Here is a 23,257-nt window from a genome sequence, read left to right as displayed (position 1 = left end):
CAGATTGTGATTGAGCCTGTGGTTCTAGCTGCAATGGGGAATTCGTTCCACAGTTTGAGAGCCAGAAGGAAGAAGAGTCTGGGACGTGTGGAGCGTTGTCCCGGATGTTTTAGCGAAGGTTCTGACAGCTTCCCTGTGTGCTGATCTGAGTGAGCGGGAGGGGTTGTAGGGTTGGATCAGGCTTTGAAGATATGGGGGTGCCATACCTTTGGTTGCTTTGTAGGCTGACGTCAGTGTTTTGTACTCTGTGCGGGCAGTAACTGGGAGCCAATGGAGGGAGCAGAGAAGAGGGGAGACATGTGCACATTTTGTCTGGTTGAAGACCAAGCGTGCTGCGGCATTCTGGACCATTTGGAGGGGCTTAAGTGCACATGCCGGGAGGCCAGTAAGGAGCGAGTTACAGTAGTCAAGGTTTGATATGACTGATGTCTGGATAAGGAGCTGGGCTGACTGCTGGATGAGGAAGGGTCTGATCCTTCGAATGTTACAGAGTTTAAACCTACAGGATCGAGTGACCGCTGTGATGTGTGCCCTGAATGAGAGCTGACTGTCCAGGACAACACCAAGGTTCTTGGCTGTTGGAACCTAAGTCACCAGGGCGTTGTCTATGGAAATAGTGAGATCCTGCATGGGGCATTCATATTTCGTTGCACAACGATGTCCCGCATCGGAAATATAGCTGACCAGCCATTTTTGGCACAGAGTATAAATTAGGCATGAGAGAGACAGAAGATGAAAAAGATTGATGTGAACAGACAGAGAGATTAAAGGGGCTACACCATGAATTTCATTTTTTTTTAGGTTTTTAGTATTTTTTGGGCTCCCCAGTGTCTCTTGTACCCCAAAAAATATTTTTTTTTAACATTCAGTCATTCATGCTCATTTCATGGATTTCCTGAATGGGCGTGTCTGAACAGGCCATTTCAGAATGGCAGGGCAAGTGATGTCACTTGCCCTGATTTTGCATTGATGATGGCCAGACAGAATTGCTCAGTAGCTCCCCCCTGCCCAATAGGACGTTTTGGTATTGCAGCTGAAAAAGCTTGGAATGACAGACAGTCAGATTGTGATAAAAAATATCTGGATGTTTTTTAGGCTTACAACCTGTTTAAAACGTATTAGGGGGCAAAATTTATATATAATATATATATTTTTTAATTCATGGTGTAGCCCCTTTAATGTAAACAGAGAGATTGATAGAAACAGAGAATAGAGTGATGTAGCTTACAGAAATACTGTTCCTCTGCTGGCACATACGTCGTCAGAACAACTCGGGGTTGTTCTTTGAGCTTTCTGTCGCTGGAGCCCACTGCTATAGACGAATCCACCGACGCGCTGTCTGCAGCTGTCTGTAGGCGGCCATTGCTGCGGTGTCGCGGTGTAGGAGCGTTGACACCGCAGCTATGGCTGCCTACAGGCAGCGCGTCTGTGGATTCGTCTATTGTTTCTGTACGACCACCTGAAAAAAAAAAGAAAAACACACGCGCGCGCGCGCACACACACACACACACACACACACACACACACACACACACACACACACACACACACACACACACACACACACACACACACACACACACACACACACACACACACACACACACACACATCAACTACAGAGGGACATGGCAGGAAAAGATGACACAAATACACAAAAAGACAGAGTAAAGCCCCATTCATTACAATTTAGGCATTTAGCAGACACTCTTAATCCAGAGCGGTTTACAGTAGAGGGTAAGCATGGGTCCGGGTAGACCCGAATACCCGAGACCCGAACCGAGAACCGATCATTTTCGGGTCCAAAAATTATTGACTTGTCCGTCGGGCAGGGTCGGATTGGCTCCAATTCCCTCGGGGCTTGGTCGGATCCATTTGAAATGGATAGACCCGTATGGACCCGTGAGGACCCCCCCCCCCCCCCAAAAAGAAAAAAAAAAACAGCCTGCGGCATGCTGGGAAGTTTCCCCCAGCCAGTAACGGCCCGGGACCCTACACGGCCCCCCACACGAAGAGATCCACTGTAATCCCCAGTAACCCACTCACCCAACTCAAAGTCCTGGAAGTACTGGGGTAATCGTCTCTGTCTCTTGGTGCTGGTTGGTGCTGGAGAACTCATCTTCACCTGCAGGCTGGAATCCACACACTGGTCTGGGATGAGGGAATAGAACAAAGACCTTGACGTTGGTCACACAGTGCTGATGCCAGGTTTGGCTGGGATTGTGCCAGGTTTGGCTGGGATTGTCCCCGGTTTCAAGCTGGGTGTCCCTAGGTCCCCATAAATATCCAAGGCTTGGCATTACATTTTTTTTCCTTTTTTTGGGGGGGGCGGGGGGGGGGGGGGGGGGGGATGACGGAGATATCCGTCAATGGCGGTGAACGGGTGGATTTTAAATGACGGAGATGTCCGTCAATGGCAGTGAATGTGTTAAAAACAAACAACATATATAGTCAGACATAAAAAATAAAATACAGAATAAAACTACATTGGCATTAATTGGGTACAGTGCTAATAGGCTGCTACATATTGGCATTAGTTGGCTTTGCAGTGCTTTAACTTACATATTCTTTGCCAGGAAACCCTGCTGGTTCACCTTCTCTGGCTTAACCCATTGAGACCTGGGACGCATCAGTGTCATTTTTTGATTTGAGCTAAAAAGCATTATTTTACACTTTGGCTATTCAAAAATAGCAGATATACAAGCTCATAGCGCGGCACCCGGTTGTAGATCTGGTGTTTTTGAAAAATCGTGAAAATGTGTGCAAATCTTTGAATATATATTGTTTTAAAGCGAACATTTTCAACTCAAATCTGTGCTTCTGGGGGTCCCTGGAACAACACATTTTGAGATGGGGGTCGGCGGCCAAATACATAATCATTTTGGGGGTCCTTGACATGAAAAAGTTTGACCACCACTGATATAGCGACATACGTTTTTTCAGAATACTGTTGGGATTTAGAAGACATTTGTACAATGCATTTTTGGCCTTGGCACAGGGGTGATAAAGCCAGAAATAAGTTTGGCACTGAATGAGTCAATGGGTTAAGAAATGGTGTAACTATATTCCCCACGGTACTGAACAGCCTCTAGGAAATTACGATATCTTGGGTTCTGATTTTTTCCCCCCATTTTTGTAAAAACTTTTAACTTAAAAAAAAAAACTTGTGATCACTCGTTCTTGGCAGCCAGAGAGTTAAAGGAGAGTGCCGGTCATTTTAGGTTGTATGTTTGATGTGTCGCTAATCACTCACCAACATACAAAGGAACGTTGAATATTTCCAGATCTGACCCCTGTTGTCCATTCTGCAGACCCCTTGCAGCGGCATAATGGGAGACGTGTGTAAGAGTGAAAATCGTCTATTTTAACAGATGCAAAGTTGTTGTTTTTTCTACTACTACTCATCGTGGAGTCTCATGATACTCAAACATGCGCTGAATGTCCCGCATGAGCTACCGTTCGTGCAGAACGACATGACGCTGGTTGCTTGTTTCTCTCACAGAACCTGGCGTGTGCCAGATTTTGAGCGCAAGTTTGAGTATCATGAGACGCCACGATGAGTAGTAGAAGAAAAAAAAAACTTTGCATCGGTTAAAATAGACGATTATCACTCTTACTAGGGCTGTCCCGATCACGTTTTTTTGCTACCGATCCGATCCCGATCTTTTTATTTTGAGTATTTGCCGATCCCGATCTTTCCCGATCCGATCTTTTCATTTAAAAAAAAAATTATTATATTTTATGCATGTAGAATTTATTTGTATCATTTATTTTGTAGCAATGAAAGACAATATGTCTCAAAACACTGGCTGACAGTTGAATTATTGCCAACAAAATAAATGTTAATTAAAGAAATGAAGACAAATACTGAATCTCTGAACATTGGCTTGCAGTTATCGCACATAGCCAAAATACAATAATAATATTAGACTTGTCATTCAGGATGGAAAATAAAGTTGTCCTTTTGGGGAGAAGTGGAACTTAGAAGTCATTTAAGTTTAGCGTGAGGGAGAGGGTCTACTCTGATTACTACAGCAGGGGTCCCCAAGGTTTTTTAGGTCAAGGACCCCTTAGCTAAGGGAGAGATGAAGCAGGGACCCCCACTACATATTATATAACATTTGTGTTGCAGATTAAACCTATTCATAGATTTCATAGATAGCTCCATAGACTTGTTTAACAGCACTGTCATCAGTGTATTTATCAGATATGTCAAACTCTCAGTACTTAGTAAAGTTGAGCCTAGGCTCTGTACTTGGTCTGCTCTTTTCCCCTCTACCTCTTCTAAAGTTCCCCTCAGAATATAGGGATATTAGGGTTCATGTGGTTAATGTAAATAAAATAAAAAGGTCCTATCACGCAAAGATTTGGAGACCCCCCCTGTAGTAACTCTGAGAACCCCCTAGGGGTCCCGACCCCCTGTTGAAGACCCCTGCTCTACAGGGAATTACTTGATATCTACACCAGGGGTCTTCAACAGGGGGTCCGGGGGGGTCCTCAGAGTTACTACAGGGGGTCCCCCAAATCTTTGTGTGATATGATTATTTGTTTTTACATTAACCACTTGAACCCTAGCATCGCTTTTCTGAGGAGAAGTTTAGCCAAAAATAATGGCTTTGCCAATCTTTTTGGCAAAGAGTTATACAGTAGGTGTGTAGAGGGGAAAAAGAGCAGCAAAAGTTTATCTGAAACACAATTATATACAATATAGAGTAGGGGGTCCCTGCTTCATCTCTCTCTCAACTAGGGGGCCTGAAAACGTTGAAGACCCCTGATCTACACTACAGAAAACATTCAGTTGGACATTAAACACACACACACACACACACACACACACACACACACACACACACACACACACACACACACACACACACACACACACACACACACACACACACACACACACACACACACACACACACACAGCTGACATTAATTAGTGATGTTGATTGCTATGTGGTCAAATGCATACAGGCTTAACGAGCCATCGTTAACCTGCTAGTGTTACACAGCTGACTGGCAATAATATGCGCATTTGTGTTGAAAACGCATCGCATCTGATCACTCTTATCTAATCCAAGGAAGTTGGAGCAACTCTCTAAAATGGTGGATTTTAGTTTGGCTGGTCAATTTGAGATGACAACAGCAACAAAGGTTAGTAGTAAGTAGACTATTTGAGATGTAAGGTGATCAGTTATTATTCCAGTGGTCTATCCAAGATGTTTTAAAACGTTGACGACCAGCGCTACTCCTCCTGTGTGCGTCTCCCTCTATGAACGCCACGGGGCGTGTGTGTGTGTGTGTGTGTGTGTGTGTGTGTGTGTGTGGGTGGGTGTGTGTGGGTGTGGAGAGGGGAGGGCTGGAGAGCTCAGCCTGCAGATACAACACGTTACAGACAGAGACGAGAGAGACTTCTCATTACGAGGTGTTTTACCGAGGGAGAACACTTCTCCATATGACGCTGTTAATGATGACTATAAGAACGAAAATACAATAATAAAAATATTTTATTAATAGAATATTTAAAAAAAAAATTTTTATTCCCGATCCCCGATCTTTTTTTGCCGATTCCGATCTTTTGAAAATGACGTGATCGGCCCCGATCCCCGATCACGTGATCGGATCGGGACATCCCTAACTCTTACACACGTCTCCCATTATGCCGCTGCAAGGGGTCTGCAGAATGGACAACAGGGGCAGATCTGGAAATATTCAACGTTCCTTTGTATGTTGGTGAGTGATTAGCGACACATCAAACATACAACCTAAAATGACCGGCACTCTCCTTTAAGTGCACATGCCGGGCGGCCAGTAAGGAGCGAGTTACAGTAGTCAAGGTTTGATATGACTGATGACCTACAGGATCGAGTGGCCGCTGCAATGTGTGCCTTGAATGAGAGCTGACTGTCCAGAACCACACCAAGGTTCTTGGCCGTTTGAACCAAAGTCACCAGGGCGTTGTCTATCTATCTAGTTAAATCCTGCATGGGGCATTCATATTTCTTCTAAATAATAAAGTATAGTATAAATTAGGCACGAGAGAGACATAAGAAGAAATATTTGATGTAAACAGAGACAGAGACATTGATGTAAACAGAGACAGAGACATTGATGTAAACAGATACAGAGAATAGAGTGATGTAGCTTACAGAAATTCTGTTCCTCTGCTGGCACATTCATCGTCAGAACAACTCTGGGTTGTTCTTTGAGCTCTCTGACGCTGGAACCCACTGCTATTGATTCTGTACGGCCACCTGAAACACGCACGCACGCACGCACACACACACACACGCACACACACAAAGTGGTCAAAAATTATTAAGAGGAGCACTACACACATGTTCTAACATATCTTCATATAATGGGTCCCACTAATGATCATTATGATATGGCACCATTTCTGTCTGTGTTTCAGATGAGGGCTGTAGACAGTTTAGACACCTGCCTACCAGTGACATCATCGGTAGGCAGGTTTGGTCATTTCAAACAGGATTTGCTTGTTTTGTTTTATTTTTTATGTCAGAACAATGACTTTTATTTCAGCATGCTAACTTTCCAGGAAGAGAAATGCTGTAGTTTCTATAGAATCCCCATTGATGATGTCACTGGTAGGCAGGTTTATGAACTGTCCATGGCCCACCAATGAGTAGACAGAAATTATGCGTTCTTATAATGAGCATTGGTGAGGACCAATTCTAGGAAGATTAAATGGGTGAAGTGTTTAACACTTCTCTACTATTTAGTTCACATAAATAAAATAAGGCACAATGTGATGTCTCACTGGAGACTAAAGGTTTATAGTATTAAGTTTATTCGCTACCTTCCTCTGCCAACATGGGACATTTGTCTCCATTAGTGCTTGTCATCTTGGCGATGAGCTCAGAGTGAATCTTTGTGTGTTGAATGACAACTCTGGGTTGTTCTTTGAGCTTTCTGTCGCTGGAACCCACTGCTACTGATTCTGTACGACCACCTGAAAGACAGCCAGACAGACAGACAGCCAGACAGACAGACGTTAAATGTCTTTAACTACAGAAGGACATTGAAGGAAAAGATGAGACACAAATAAACAAAAAGACAGAGTAAAGCCCCATTCATTACAATTTAGGCATTTAGCAGACACTCTTAATCCAGAGTGGTTTACAGTTAGCAAGGTAAACACAAGGTAATACATCAAATGCATAGAAATCAATCTAGTCTAAGTCACCAGGGCGTTGTCTATGGAAATAGTTAAATCCTGCATGGGGCATTGATATTTCTTCTAAATAATAAAGTATAGCAGGGTTCCCCAATAGGCGGCCCGCGGGCCATTTGCGGCCCGCGAGGGGCAACTGTCCGGCCCGCACCAAACCCTGTCACTTGGCTAGTAATCTCTCTAGAACAGATTCTGCCCTGCGGTGGAATCTGTCGGAGGGGTTCGTCATTACGTGTGCGCATTGGCTACAAGTGGGCGGGTCGCGCTTTACCCAATCAAATGTAGTGGGCGGGATTCACGTGTCCATCCACCCTTCCCCCCTCGAAACTAGCCGAAACTAATTTAACAATAGCGTCCTCGGAGCGGACAAAACCACGGAAAGATATTCACATTTTAACTTACTCTTTCATCATAGAAACAAGTGGGCTTATAACCAAAACCATCCATGTTCTCTGGGAGAAGTGGTGTTAGTGTTCCGTGTAGAAATATTGTTAGTGGGAATGAAAACGTAGTCGCACCAACCGGAAGTTTCTGTGGGGTCTGGCTACGCGAGACTACTTGGCTAGTGAAAGTCGCAAGTATGGTGTGTGTGATATGAAATGTGAGCTTACCATAATCACAGTCGTCCTTAATCATATTCAGGGGCTTTTGGAGAGAAATGAGACAGACTCCAGTCACTTTTAGAGCACTGCAGAGGTGTGTGTGTGTGTGTGTGTGTGTGTGTGTGTGTGTGTGTGTGTGTGTGTGTGTGTGTGTGTGTGTGTGCAGCTGATGCTCATTGACGCTCGTTAATTTCATACTGGAAGATAGTTGAGGTGACTGGGCTGAAACTTTATCTCAGTAAATGACATGGAACTCCATATTTGGGCATGGCTGACATCATAGTGACAACATAATGATGGCGTGAGCTTTGAATCAGCTCGGCTTAAAACCAGACTGCACAGTGTGAATGACACACACGGAGAGAGACATTGAGGCAGCCTTCATCACCAAGAAGAGGACCTATTCCAGCAGAGATCCATACATTTGATTTTCATCTGGTAATTGACCTGTAACCAATCCTGGATCGTAAGGTCACACATCATTAATTACATTCTTGGACCATTACAGCCCATGCATAGCAGCAGCTTTGACCATGGACCCACTGTTCCCGACAACGAGCCAGCAGCAAGGAAACTCAGAAGAAGAAAGACCTTACAGTAGTCAACAGTCTACCAAGACCTTAACGCAATCGGAAGTAAAGAGACGTCGTCTGACTGACACAGGGAAGAAAACTCACACCTGTCAACAATGTGACAAGAGTTTCAGTCACCTGAGTGGCCTGAAGACACACCTGCGTGTTCACACTGGAGAAAAACCTTTCTATTGTAAACAGTGTGACAAGAGTTTCGGTCTGTTAGGTAACCTGAAGACACACCAGCGTGTTCACACTGGAGAAAAACCTTTCCATTGTAAACAGTGTGACAAGAGTTTCGGTTATTTAGGTCACCTGAAGACACACCAGCGTGTCCACACTGGAGAAAAACCTTTCCACTGTAAACGGTGTGACAAGAGTTTCAGTCGCAATTCTCACTTGAAGACACACCAGAGTGTTCACACTGGAGAAAAACCTTTCAGCTGTAAACAGTGTGGTAAGAGTTCCAATGAGTTAAGTAACCTACGGAGACACCTGCAGGTTCACACTGGAGAAAAACCTTTCTATTGTAAACTGTGTGGCAAGAGTTTCGGTCATTTAGGTCACCTGAAGACACACCAGCGTGTCCACACTGGAGAAAAACCTTTCCACTGTAAACGGTGTGACAAGAGTTTCAGTCGCAATTCTCACTTGAAGACACACCAGAGTGTCCACACGGGAGAAAAACTTACTATTGTAAACAGTGTGTCAAGAGTTTCAATGAGATTAATCTCTCAAGAACAGATTCCGACCTGCGGTGGAATCTGTCGGAGCGGTTCGTCCTAACCAGTGCGCATTAGCTACAAGTGGGCGTGCCTTCAGATCAGGAAGTGGGCCGCGCTTTACCCAATCAAATGTAGTGGGCGGGATTCACGTGTCCATCCACCATGATCCACCCTCCCCCCTCGAAACTAGCCGAAACTAATTTAACAATAGCGTCCTCGGAGCGGACAAAACCACGGAAAGATATTCACATTTTAAATTACTCTTTCATCATAGAAACAAGTGGGCTTATAACCAAAACCATCCATGTTCTCTGGGAGAAGTGGTGTTAGTGTTCCGTGTAGAAATATTGTTAGTGGGAATGAAAACATGGTCGCACCAACCGGAAGTGATGCGCTATAGGCAGACATGAAACCGGTGTTTCCCTGCGCTCTAGTCTAACATTATACTCCTGCCAGACTCCACAGAATATCAGAAAAGCAGAGGTCGCTGTTTTTCATTTTCTGTGGTGTCTGGCTACGCGAGACTACAATGAGATAGGTAAACTAAAGAGACACAGCGTATTCACACTGGAGAAAAACCTTTCTATTGTAAACAGTGTGTCAAGAGTTTCAGTTTGTTAGATGGCCTGAAGAGACACCAGCGTATTCACACTGGAGAAAAACCTTTCTACTGTAAACGGTGTAACAAGTGTTTCAGTCGGTTAGATCACCCGAAAATACTCAAGTGTGTCCACACAGTGGACTTGGGTGTTGGAAGTGCATCATTGCTCCATCATTTTTACGGTTAACCGTTTTTTTTTTTTTTACATTGAATTTTTTTTTTTTTATATATTTACAAGAGAATCGTGTGAGAATCGTGATCTCAATTCTTATGGAGGAAAATCGTGATTCTCATTTGAGCAAGAATCGTGCAGCCCTAAACTGAGGTCAGAAAACCAAAAAAAAAAAAACGAATCCCAGGGCTAAATTATGAGTACCACCAACCAATAATAATTAACAACCAAGCCCTAATCTGTTCGCAGGTTGTGTGGCCCTCGGCTTGGTACCCTAGACATAATTTGGCCCTTGGGGAAAACTAATTGGGGAACCCTGAAGTATAGTATAAATTAGGCACGAGAGAGACATAAGAAGAAAGATTTGATGTAAACAGAGACATTGATGTAAACAGAGACAGAGAATAGAGTGATGTAGCTTACAGAAATTCTGTTCCTCTGCTGGCACATTCATCGTCAGAACAACCCTGGGTTGTTCTTTGAGCTCTCTGTCACTGGAACCCACTGCTATTGATTCTGTACGACCACCTGAAACACGCACGCACATGCACACGCACACACACACACACACACACACACACGTATAATGGCCATTGGTGAGGACCAATAGGCTCTATGCACAGCAGCCATATTATCACTTACCTTCACAGGTGTTACCAATGATACTAATGAAGGCTCTGTTCCATTTAGTGTAGCACAGTGGTTTCCACGACCCCCATAACTCTGAGAGTGTACAAATGGAACCAAAAAATGGACCCTTACGGGTTCCATTTGTACACTCTCAGAGTTACACACCCGGGGGCCATTTGGAAGCCCATGGCTCCAGTGAGCCAACATGCACATTATCAGAAACCCTGACTCTGTTTGACCAGAATGGAACATAGCCTTCATTAGTATCATTGGTAACACCTGTGAATGTCTTCATAATATGGCTGCTGTGAATAGAGCCTATTATAGGAAGATTAAATGGGTGAAGTGTTTAACACTTTTCTACTATTTAGTTCACATAAATAAAATAAGGCACAATGTGATGTCTCACTGGAGACTAAAGGTTTATAGTATTAAGTTTATTCGCTACCTTCCTCTGCCAACATGGGACATTTGTCTCCATTAGTGCTTCTCATCTTGGCGATGAGCTCAGAGTGAATCTGTGTGTGTTGAATGACAACTCTGGGTTGTTCTTTGAGCTTTCTGTCACTGGAACCCATTGCTACTGATTCTGTACGACCACCTGAAAGACAGACAGACAGAGACACACACACACACACACACACACACACACACACACACACACACACACACACACACACACACACACACACACACACACACACACACACACACACACACACACACACACACACACACACACACGTTAAATGTCTTTAACTACAGAGGGACATGGAAGGAAAAGATGAGACACAAAAAGACAGAGTAAAGCCCCATTCATTACAATTTAGGCATTTAGCAGACACTCTTAATCCAGAGTGGTTTACAGTAAGCAAGGTAAACACAAGGTAATACATCAAATGCATAGAAATAATAATCTAGGATCATAGGTAAACCAAGAACCTATCATCAGTTTAAACAGTATAATACCAGAAAATAAATAATCTGTACATTGACACTATAGGATTCCAGGTCAACAAATGAACCTGGCATCTGCCTACATAACATGCTATCTAAATTACATTTGAACCTTTGCATAAGCCTGCAAGGTCGTGAAGGCTACAGGGCCAGTGCTACGGCAAGTGCTACGGGCTAAAGTGGAGTCTGAAGGGGTGAGTCTTCAGATTATGGCGGAAGATTGTGAATGAGCCTGTGGTTCTAGCTGCAATGGGGAATTCGATCCACAGTTTGGGAGCCAGAAGGGAGAAGAGTCTGGGACGTGTGGAGTGTTGTCCCGGATGTTTTAGCGAAGGTTCTGATAGCTTCCCTGTGTGCTGATCTGAGTGAGCAGGAGGGGTTGTAGGGTTGGATCAGGCTTTGAAGATATGGGGGTGCCATACCTTTGGTTGCTTTGTAGGCCGACGTCAGTGTTTTGTACTCTGTGCGGGCAGCAACTGGGAGCCAATGGAGGGAGCGGAGAAGTAGGGAGACGTGCAAATTTTGGCTGGTTGAAAACCAAGCGTGCTGCGGCATTCTGGACCATTTGGAGGGGCTTAAGTGCACATGCCGGGAGGCCAGTAAGGAGCGAGTTACAGTAGTCAAGTTTTGATATGGCTGATGTCTGGATAAGGAGCTGGGCTGACTCCAGGGCGAGGAAGGGTCTGATCCTTCGAATGTTATAGAGTTTAAACCTACAGGATCGAGTGACAGCTGTGATGTGGCTCTTGAATGAGAGCTGACTGTCCAGGACAACACCTGGAACCTAAGTCACCAGGGCGTTGTCTATGGATATAGTTAGATCCTGCATGGGGCATTCATATTTCATCACGCAACGATGTCCCTCATCGGAAATAGCTGACCTGCTACTTTTGGTATAAATTAGGCATGAGAGAGACAGAGGAAGAAAGATTGATGTAAACAACAGAGACAGAGACATTGATGTAAACAGAGACAGAGAGATTGATGTAAACAGAGACAGAGAATAGAGTGATGTAGCTTACAGAAATTCTGTTCCTCTGCTGGCACATTCATCGTCAGAACAACTCTGGGTTGTTCTTTGAGCTCTCTGTCGCTGGAACCTACTGCTATTGATTCTGTACGACCTCCTGAAAAAGACACACACACACACAGAAAGTGTTCAAAAAGTATTAAGAGGAGCACTACACCCATGTTCTAACATATCTTCATATAATGGGTCCCACTAATGATCATTATAATATGGCACCATTTCTGTCTTCTCAGTCTGTTTTCAGATGAGGGCTGTAGACAGTTTAGAAACCTGCCTAGCAGTGACATCATCGGTAGGCAGGTTTGGTCATTTCAAACAGGATTGGCTTGTTTTTGTCTCCGCCAGGCCGAAAGGCATGGCGAGAGAGTATGTTTTACCCCCTGTCCGTCCGTCCGTCCGTCCGTCCGGCCGTCCATCTGTCTGTGAACAGCTAATCTCCGGCACCGTTGGCCCGGTCGCTGCGAAACTGTGTACACGCTCCCTGGATGCCAATTCAGAACCTCTGCCCCAATTGTTTTACATGGCCCTGTTATAGATTGAATCAGTGGGTAAGAAGACAAAACAAAGAGTCTATTTCCTTCGCCGTCTGAGATCTTTTGGTGCTAGTAGACAGATTCTTCTTTTGTTTTTCACTTCTGTTATTATGAGTGTCCTGCAGTACTGTAGTACCACCTGGTATGGATGTCTGTCTGTAGCTTTAAAGTCACAACTGCTGCAACAAGTGAACATTTGTTCAAAGATTGTTGGACAACCACTTCAGAGGCTCTATACATCTACGTATGATAACAGTATGATAAGGTTGGCAAGGAATATCACTTCAAACACTAGCCATGCTTTGTATGGAGAATATATGTTGCTGCCTTCAGGAAGGAGATACAGTGTTCCTACATACAATAAGGTCAAACTGAAGAGGTCCTTTGTCCATCAGACGACATTGAGGCTTAATCAGGAGTTATAAGCCAGGGGTAGGCTGAGTGGTGGACATTGCTCTTGTCTTTGCATGTCTTTATGTATGTATTTGTATTTTGTTGTTTTCTTGTGTCATGTCAAATGTGTGTACTGTTATATGTTGCATACATGGCTGTTTCTGGGTCGCAAGACAAATTTCAGTGCAAACTGACAATAAAGTATTATCGTATATCGTATCGTATAGCGCCGCCAGGAGGCCGATTTGTGCAAACCCATTTTTTTATATTACTCCTAAAGATTTTATCCAAACATCATGCAAATCAGTACACTGTATCTCTATAGTCATGTGATCAACACACGGATCTGTCTGATTTTCCATATTCCATCCTGATTGGCTAAGGTTGGCTTCCAAAGTTTGCAGGATTGGTCCGTTTCAAACTAAATACCTCAAATCATGAACGCAGCTTGCGATTTCCGTGAAATTTCACACGAACATTCCCACTAGGCCGAGGAAGAAATGCCACTTGACATTTTTCAAGCTCAACCTCATGGTGGCGCTATAAAAGGCAGATTTGCGTTTTTAACTATAACTTCACCGATCTGCGTGAAACTTTGCACGCATACTCCCTAGAGGCCAAGGAAAAACATCTGCCCTGCATTTTTCACATTAGCCTTTTATAGCGCCACCAGGAGGCCGACTTATGTAAAAACATTTTTTTAGATTAAGCCTTCAGGTTTTATCCAAATTTCATGCAAATCGGTACACATGATCTCTATATTCATGTGATCAAGATGGATCTGTTCGATTTTTCATATTTCATCCTGATTGGCTAACATTGACATCTAAAGTGTGCAGGAGTGGCCCGTTTTTAACAAAGTGCCGCAAATCATGAACGCAGCGTCCGATTGCGGTGGAACTTTGCACGCACATTCGCACTACGGTGAAGAACATACGCCACCCTTTTAACATTGCCCTATTATAGCGCCACTAGGAGGCAGATTTTTTTTTTTTTTATATTACTCCTACAGCTTTTGTCCAAACATCATGCAAATCAGTACACATTATCTCTATAGTCAAGTGATCAAGATGGTTCCGTCCGATTTTTTATATTCCATCCTGATTGGCGAATTCCGAACATTGCTGGCCCACATTCATAACCTACCTGAACTTTCCAGGAAGAGAAATGCTGTAGTTACGGGGCCAGAGCTCTGCTCTGGAACCGTATTGTTATTGGCAGTATTCTGTCACTTCTGCCACTTTTCGCAGTTCTGGCTGAACCGCGCAGTCGCTTTTTACGAAACTCGGCCATATGGTAGATGGTCATGAAAAACGATCAAAAAATAATTCTCACAATCTTTCGTCAAAAGGTGGCGCTATAGCACTCAATTGAAAATGCCAACTTTGAACAGGTACAACTCATGCCCTGTTTGACCTACAGCCATGAAACTTGGATACACATATGCGTCTCCTCATGCTGAACAACTTTCACCCTCTGACTTTTGACCTCTGACCTTTAGATCTCCCACCATTTTGAATTATATGAAAAACAGTCATTGGCTCCTAACTTCTGCATTTTTTCACTTATGGAAAATCCGTTGGAATTTTTTGTAGGCAGAGGTCCAAAGTTCAAGTGTGAAACGTTTCGTGCAGATTGCTCAAAAATCCCAGGAGGAGATAGATTTGAACTATTACAGTTTTATGAAAATTATTCATCTGTGCCTAAAACATACTTGCAGACTCACATTTCTTTGAAACTTTGCAGAAATGTACAGGGTCATTCCAAATATCACTGAAACCAATCTTACTCCAATTGGCCAAAAGGGGGCGCTATAGCAATTTTTTGAAAAGGCAGACTTTAAACAGGCATAAGTCATGCCTCGTTTGGCCGAAAGTCGTGAAACTTGCTTACACATGTGCCTTGACTCATGAGGAACACACGTATCGATTTGACCATTAAGCTCCGCCCTTAGATTTTCCGCAATTTTGAGCAGTTTGAAAAATACTTGTTTTTGCCAGTTCTGGCTTAACCGTGCATACGCTTTTTACGAAACTCGGCCATATGGTAGATGCTCATGAAAAACTACCAAGAAATAATTCTCACACTCATTCGTCAAAGGGTGGCGCTATAGCACTCAATTGAAAGTGCCAACTTTGAACAGGTACAACTCATGCCCTGTTTGACCTACAACCATGAAACTTCGATACACACATGCGTCTCTTCATGCCCGACAACTTTCGTGGTCTGACTTTTGACCTCTGACCTTTAGATCGCCCACCATTTTGAATTATATGAAAAACAGCCATTGGCTCATAACTTCTGCATTTTTTCACTTATGGAAAATCCGTTGGAAATTTTTGTAGGCAGAGGTCCAAAGTTCAAGTGTTAAACGTTTCGTGCAGATTGCTCAAAAATCCCAGGAGGAGATAGATTTTAACTATTACAGTTTTATGAAAATTATTCATCTGTGCCTAAAACATACATGCAGACTCACATTTCTTTGAAACTTTGCAGAAATGTACAGGGTCATTCCAAATATCTCTGAAACCAATCTTACTCCAATTGGCCAAAAGGGGGCGCTATAGCAATTTTTTGAAAAGGCAGACTTTAAACAGGCATAAGTCATGCCTCGTTTGGCCGAAAGTCGTGAAACTTGCTTACACATGTGCCTTGACTCATGAGGAACACATCTATCGCTTTGACCAGTAAGCTCCGCCCGTAGATTGTCCGCAATTTTGAGCAGTTTGAAAAACACTTAAACCCAGGATTTTTCAGCTATTTGCGTGAAACTGTATCATCTGTGTAATCTCCTTTTTCATAGTTCCTTGTCTGTTGGTCCAATGGCGTCTCCCTTAAATGAGTGCCTCACAATCTCAAGGTCGCCAGTTCAAGCCTCACTTGATGCAGACTTAATTTAAGTTGAATTGCAAACAACATGACTGTATCAATGAATACATGTGCAAATGGTAAAGATAACCTGAAATGCTTATTTGAGAGTACGATTTCTCAATGTATGACATACTTCATTCTGAAAATAGCCGATCTACAATCTCAAAACTTTTCAGATAGCAACGTGTTTCTGAGCTTGTAGATCGGCTGCTTTCACTGTTTTCGGTAGCGAGGAGACATACAATTTCTCTATTGGTAAATGGTTTGTGAACGAGTGATCTTAGTGTTGGCTTGGTTCATGACAGAAGGCAAGAGTTTATGATCTTCAACAGACAACATCAGCCTGGACAAAGCTATAGCACTATAGGTAGTGTTGCAGCCTATTAGCCTATCATGGGGCGGCCATAGCTGGGTGGTTAGTGAGCACGCCTAGGGAACCAGAGGCCCTGGTTGCCCCAGGTTCGATTCCAGGCCATCCCAGCATATGCGTCGATGAAATTAAATTTGTCCCTGAGCAAGACTCTTAACCCCTAATTGCTCACAGGTTCTCATTGGAAACAAGACCACAAGGACTTTCATGAACGACCTGTTAAAAGGAATTATCCTTATCCTAGTCCGAAGGTTGAGAGTTCGATTCCTGTTAATGGCAATAGGTTGAGATGTCCAATCTATCCATTCTGTTTCCATCTCTCTCTCTCTCATCAATCTATTCCGTTTCCATGTCTCTCTTCAATCTATTCCGTTTCCATGGCGCGCTCTCTCTCTCTCTCTCTCTCTCTCTCTCTCTCTCTCTCTCTCTCTCTCTCTCTCTCTCTCTCTCTCTCTCTCTCTCTCTCTCTCTCTCTCTCTCTCTCTCTCTCTCTCTCTCTCTCTCTCTCTCTCTCTCTCTCTCTCTCTCTCTCTCTCTCTCTCTCTCTCTCTCTCTCTCTCTCTCTCTAGTTTCCATGTCTGTCTGTCTCTCTCTCACTGGCCCCGTATTATCGCTGCTTGCAGCTATATTTTCTATTAGAATCCCCATTGATGATGTCACTGGTAGGCAGGTTTATGAACTGTCCATGGCCCACCAATGAGTAGACAGAAATGATGCCATCGTATAATGAGCATCGGTGAGGACCAATTCTAGGAAGATTAAATGGGTGAAGTGTTTAACACTTCTCTACTATTTAGTTCACATAAATAAAATAAGGCACAATGTGATGTCTCACTGGAGGCTAAAGGTTTATAGTATTAAATTTATTTGCTACCTTCCTCTGCCAACATGGGACATTTGTCTCCATTAGTGCTTCTCATCTTGGCGAGGAGCTCAGAGTGAATCTTTGTGTGTTGAATGACAACTCTGGGTTGTTCTTTGAGCTTTCTGTCGCTGGAACCCACTGCTACTGATTCTGTACGACCACCTGAAAAAACACACACACACACACACACACACACACACACACACACACACACACACACACACACACACACACACACACACACACACACACACACACACACACACACACACACACGTTAAATGTCTTTAACTACAGAGGGACATGGAAGGAAAAGATGAGACACAAATACACAAAAAGAGTAAAGCCCCATTCATTACAATTTAGGCATTTAGCAGACACTCTTAATCCAGAGCAGTTTACAGTAAGCAAGGTAAACACAAGGTAATATATCAAATGCATAGAGATAGCAATCTAGGATCATAGGTAAACCAAGAACCTATCATCAGTTTAAACAGTATAATATAAAATAAATACATAATCTGTACATTGAAACTACAGGAGTCCAGGTCAACAAATGAACCTGGCATCTGCCTACATAACATGCTATCTAAATTACATTTGAACCTTTGCATAAGCCTGCAAGGTCGTGAAGGCTATAGAGCGTGCCAAAAATCCTGAAGGGGCGTCAACAAGTGTCTTTTGGTAGCAGCGGACATCTTTGAGGGGTATAAACCAGGTTGACCTAACATTGCCCAAATCAAACATGTCTGCGCTACTATGCCGGGCCCCCCGGTGGTGACGACGCATTGGCACGCTCAGTGCTACGGCAAGTGCTGCGGGCTAAGGTGGATTCTGAAGGGGTGAGTCGTCAGATTATGGCGGAAGATTGTGATTGAGCTAGAACCTGTGGTTCTAGCTGCAATGGGGAATTCGTTCCACAGTTTGGGAGCCAGAGGGGAGAAGAGTCTGGGACGTGTGGAGCGTTGTCCCGGATGTTTTAGCGAAGGTTCTGAGAGCTTCCCTGTGTGCTGATCTGAGTGAGCGGGAGGGGTTATAGGGTTGGATCAGGCTTTGAAGATATGGGGGTGCCATACCTTTGGTTGCTTTGTAGGCCGACGTCAGTGTTTTGTACACTGTGCGGGCAGTAACTGGGAGCCAATGGAGGGAGCGGAGAAGGCGGAGGCATGCGCACATTTTGGCTGGTTTAAAGGGGTGCTTAAGGGGCTTAAGTGCACATGCCGGGAGGCCAGTAAGCAGCAAGTTACAGTAGTCAAGGTTTGATATGACTGATGCCTGGGTAAGGAGCTGGGCTGACTGCTGGCTGAGGAAGGGTCTGATCCGAACAACCAGGAGCAGTGAGCAGCTATATGTGGTGCTCGTGGAGCAATTAGGGGTTAAGAGTCTTGCTCAGGGACACACATCGACACAATGCTGGCCTGGCCTGGCATCATACCTGGGACACCAGGTCCTCTGGCTCCCCAGGCGGGCTCACTAAGCACTCAGCTATGGTCGCCACCAAAATGATGATGTAAACAGAGACAGAGAATAGAGTGATGTAGCTTACAGAAATGCTGTTCCTCTGCTGGCACATACATCATCAGAACAACTCTGGGTTGTTCTTTGAGCTTTCTGTCGCTGGAACCCACTGCTATTGATTCTGAATGACCACCTGAAAAAGAGACAGACAGACAGACAGACAGACAGACAGACAGACAGACAGACAGACAGACAGACAGACAGACACACACACACACACACACACAGTTCAAAAAGTATTAAGAGGAGCACTACACCCATGTTCTAACAGGTTTGGTCATTTCAAACAGGATTGGCTTGTTTTTTTATGTCAGAACAATTACTTTTATTTCAGCATGCTAACTTTCCAGGAAGAGAAATGCTGTAGTTTCTATTTAGAATCCCCATTGATGATGTCACTGGTAGACAGGTTTATGAACTGTACAGTCCATGGCCCACCAATGAGTAGACAGAAATGCCATCTTATAATTAGCATTGGTGAGCTGAGGACCAATTATAGGAAGATTAAATGGGTGAAGAACACTTCTCTTATTTAGTTAAGGGGATATTTCACTTTAAAAAAGAAATTGGGTCATTTTATCGTCTACTCAGGCTTTTGTGAGCCCCCCACACAGTTTTTAAGTTGCTTGATTCAGTATTTAGATTTGATATTCATTTTATTCGACACGCCCTCTTCCTATACAAACCCATTATAACTTCAAACTCCATTTTAACCATGATAGATTCATCAAAAACACCCATCCTTGGTCCTGATTACTCACCCTGCCCTCCTAATACGTGAGGGGCCGTGTTTTTTGTATTCCTTTTTTCATTTATTTTATTTATCTTTAGCATAAATAAAATAAGGCACAATTTGATGTCTCACTGGAAGCTAAAGGTTTATAATATTAAGTTTATTCGCTACCTTCCTCTGCCAACATGGGACATTTGTCTCCATTAGTGCTTCTCATCTTGCCGATGAGCTCAGAGTGAATCTGTGTGTGTTGAATCCACTGAAAATAAAATGGAAAACATAGTCAACTGGCTGAAGATGAGCTGATATCAATCACAAGGTTTAATGTAATGTTATGCCTGTAGCTTGGTATTCATGTCATATTATGGAAATGAGAGCATCATGAACATTTAAAGACATTTCAAATATTAGTTTAAAATGTAACCAGTTTCAACCTATGTTTCTCAGATGATTCTATTATAACTATATAAGTAATTTAATAATGACTAATTCCCACACATTTTTTGCACATTTCACAAGTCAAGCATTGAGCATGCACAAAGAATAACAGTGAGTTATTGTGTTGAATTATCAATCATTTGCATATCAATGATTGGCTTAGGGTTCACCCCGCAATTGTCACTGGACATCCACCCGTAAAGTCCATATTTCTCAGAACATGTACAAATGCAAAATATAAGGTGCTTACCCGGTAACCCCAAATGTTAACCCAGCATTCGGAATCTTTGTGCACTGTTTTAGTCCGTATTTTTCAATAGATATGTGTTTTAATCCCGTCTGTGGCCGAACGGCATTTCTCCCCCTCGTTTACTTCCTGTTTATATTGAGTGTAATTCCGGCTTTCACCAGATGCGCCCCGCCACTACCGCCCATCGAGGAATACAGGGAACTTCCGACAGAATCCAACACAGACGGGATTAAAACAAAAATGTATTGGAAAAAGACGGACTAATGCCGTGCACACATGTTCCGAATGTCGAGTTAACATCCATGGCTACAGGGCCAGCACTTTATATTATTTTTTTGTACCTGTACAGAGAAGTACGGGCTTTGCGCGCGGATGTCCAGAGACTATTACTAGGCAGAGACCAAGACTACCATGGTATATCTATCTGCGATGGTCTTGATTCAACGCTATATATAGCATGGTACATGACATGCACACTTTACATTATTCCAGACCACTTTCCCAAAGCATACTTTTATTCTTAACTTTTTCCACATTTTGGTAGAAAAAAAGGTCAATTTCACATGAGGTGCCCAGACTTCCAGTGGTGTAACTGTAAAGTAACCAAGTAATTACTCAAGTACTATACATTTAAATCCAAATTTGAGGAATGTTTACTTTACTGGATTATTTTCGATTTTCAGTACTTCTACTCCACTACATCTCAGAGGCAAATATTATACTTTTACTCCATTACAATTATTTGAAAACTTTAGTTACTATGTATATTCTTATTATCATTACAAAACATGCATCAACCACTTCATCCCTACACCTCAGCTATTTGAAAAGAGCAGATCTACAAGCTCACACAAACGCCCACTCTTCCTGGATCCTGATTTCTGACCAGCTAGACCAAACCACCCAAACTTAAGAAAATAAAATAAAAACATCTTCTTTACAAATCACTGCAGTGACACAACAACAGCAAACGCCCTGACATCATATACATATTTTGTCCAACATATACATGCTATAATGAGAGCATTTATTTGATTGGTGATCAGAAACGTGGATCTCACTCCTTTACCTTCCATCCATCCGTGCAGAGGGACAGCAGCGACACAGCGTTGTGAACAGTGTTGCCAGGTTTGGCGAGAAAAACAAGCCCCAAAATGCCCACATGCAGCACTTGCATCGGATATTTGAAAAATAGCAGATCTACAAAGCTCACAAGGCGTCGTGATACGGCGCCTTCCTTGTGAGCTTGTAGATCTATATATATATATATTTTTAAATTAACATTTTAACAATTTTGAATGGGGGTCCCTGGCTGGCATAAAATGTTCTCTTGCATATTGTGTCTGTCACTATGTTTCTATGGATTGAATACGACATCAATCAATAAATAAATCAATCAAAAACAAGCCCAAATAAGCAACTACACTTTAGAAACAAGCCTTAACAAACAACTACACTTTAGTTTAGAAACAAGCCCAAATAAGCAACTTTTCATAAAAACAAGCCCAAAGTCGCTTATAATATGCCGACATGGCAACGCCGCGTGTGACCTGCAACTGAACTAACCAACAAGAGAAACCACAACAGCTGGAACGGAACACAGAAACAGCAAAGAAATAAGACAGTGCCCCCTGGAGGCCAAACAAAATGTGATCGCCTCCTTTGTGTGTGCGTGTGCGTGTGCGTGTGCGTAAGCGTGTGCGTGTGCGGAGTGCGGACACACACACACGCAGATCGCACACGCGTGTGTGTATTTGCTGTCTCAATCTATCTGCCTGCCTGCCTATCTATCTATCTATCTATCTATCTATCTATCTATCTATCTATCTATCTATCTATCTATCTATCTATCTATCTATCTATCTAACGGCCTGTCTATTTTATTTTATTTTATGATTCTTTTTTGTTTTGTTTGCTTGCCCTAATACAGGGGTCTTCAACGTTTTCAGCCTAGCTGAGAGAGAGATGAAGCAGGGACCCCCTACTCCTCCTGTATAAAATTGTGTTTTGGATTCAACTTTTTTTGTTTAAGTCTACTGTTCTTTTCCCCCTCTACACCTATAACTCTTTGCCAAACTGCGAGGCGTTGTGAGCTTGCTATTTTTTGGCTATAGTTCTCCTCAAAAAAGGGATGCTAGGGTTCAAGTGGTTAAGAAAAAAAAAATCATATTGCATAAAGATTTGGCGGACCCCCTGTAGTAAGTCTGAGGACCCCCTAGGGGCCCCGGACCCCCCTGTTGAAGACCCCTGCCCTAATATAACGTTTCCAATGATGGTTTAATAATAATGTACTTAAACAAGTCATGAAATCTCAATCATGTCCCTTTAAATGACAGATTGATATGCTGATCTACTCTACTCGCCACAGTCTCCACTAGGTGCCAGCAGAGCCTCATTCATAGGACAGCTTTTGAATCGTGTCACTGATAGTGGTTCTCAAAGTGGGGTCCAGGGACCCCCCCTCCCTTTGAGGGGGTTCCAAATAATGGACCCTTACAGGTCTGCACCTCTGAGAGTGTACAATGTAACCAAATGGACACGTAAGGGTCCATTTGGTTACATTTGTGCACTCTGTTAAAAACATTAAAAACGTTTGAGTGTGGCATGCATGTTTGTAACGAATATATGTTTGTGGGTATGGGTCATGGGTCATGGGTGAATGTAAATGCACATTGTAAAGGACTTTGGATAAAGGATAAACATGTGCACATGTTGTAATGTCTTCTTTTTTTTAACCTTTATTTAACTAGTAAAAACCACATTGAGACTGAAGTCTCTTTTACGAGTGTGAACTGGCCA

At 43.1% G+C, this 23,257-nt stretch overlaps 1 protein-coding gene across 1 annotated transcript in view; it reads right to left on the bottom strand.

Moving 5' to 3' along the window:
- LOC311042445 (uncharacterized protein) overlaps nucleotides 1-20,025 on the bottom strand; it is a 31,385-nt gene extending 11,360 nt beyond the window's left edge. The window contains exons 1-2 of the mRNA XM_084053183.1: nucleotides 19,942-20,025; nucleotides 19,066-19,170 (exon numbers count right to left, since the gene is read on the bottom strand). Coding sequence (XP_083909309.1) covers nucleotides 19,066-19,170; nucleotides 19,942-19,987 — 151 coding nt within the window. The 5' untranslated portion in view covers nucleotides 19,988-20,025. The remainder of the gene's footprint in view (nucleotides 1-19,065; nucleotides 19,171-19,941) is intronic.
- Nucleotides 20,026-23,257: the final 3,232 nt, after the last annotated feature.

The sequence above is a fragment of the Gymnoscopelus microlampas genome, assembly GCF_963454915.1.
Source record: "Gymnoscopelus microlampas genome assembly, chromosome: 3".
In the NCBI taxonomy this organism is placed as follows: Eukaryota; Metazoa; Chordata; class Actinopteri; order Myctophiformes; family Myctophidae; genus Gymnoscopelus; species Gymnoscopelus microlampas.
Note: the sequence above shows the minus strand (reverse complement) of the source record. Positions and strands in the feature narration are given on the sequence as shown.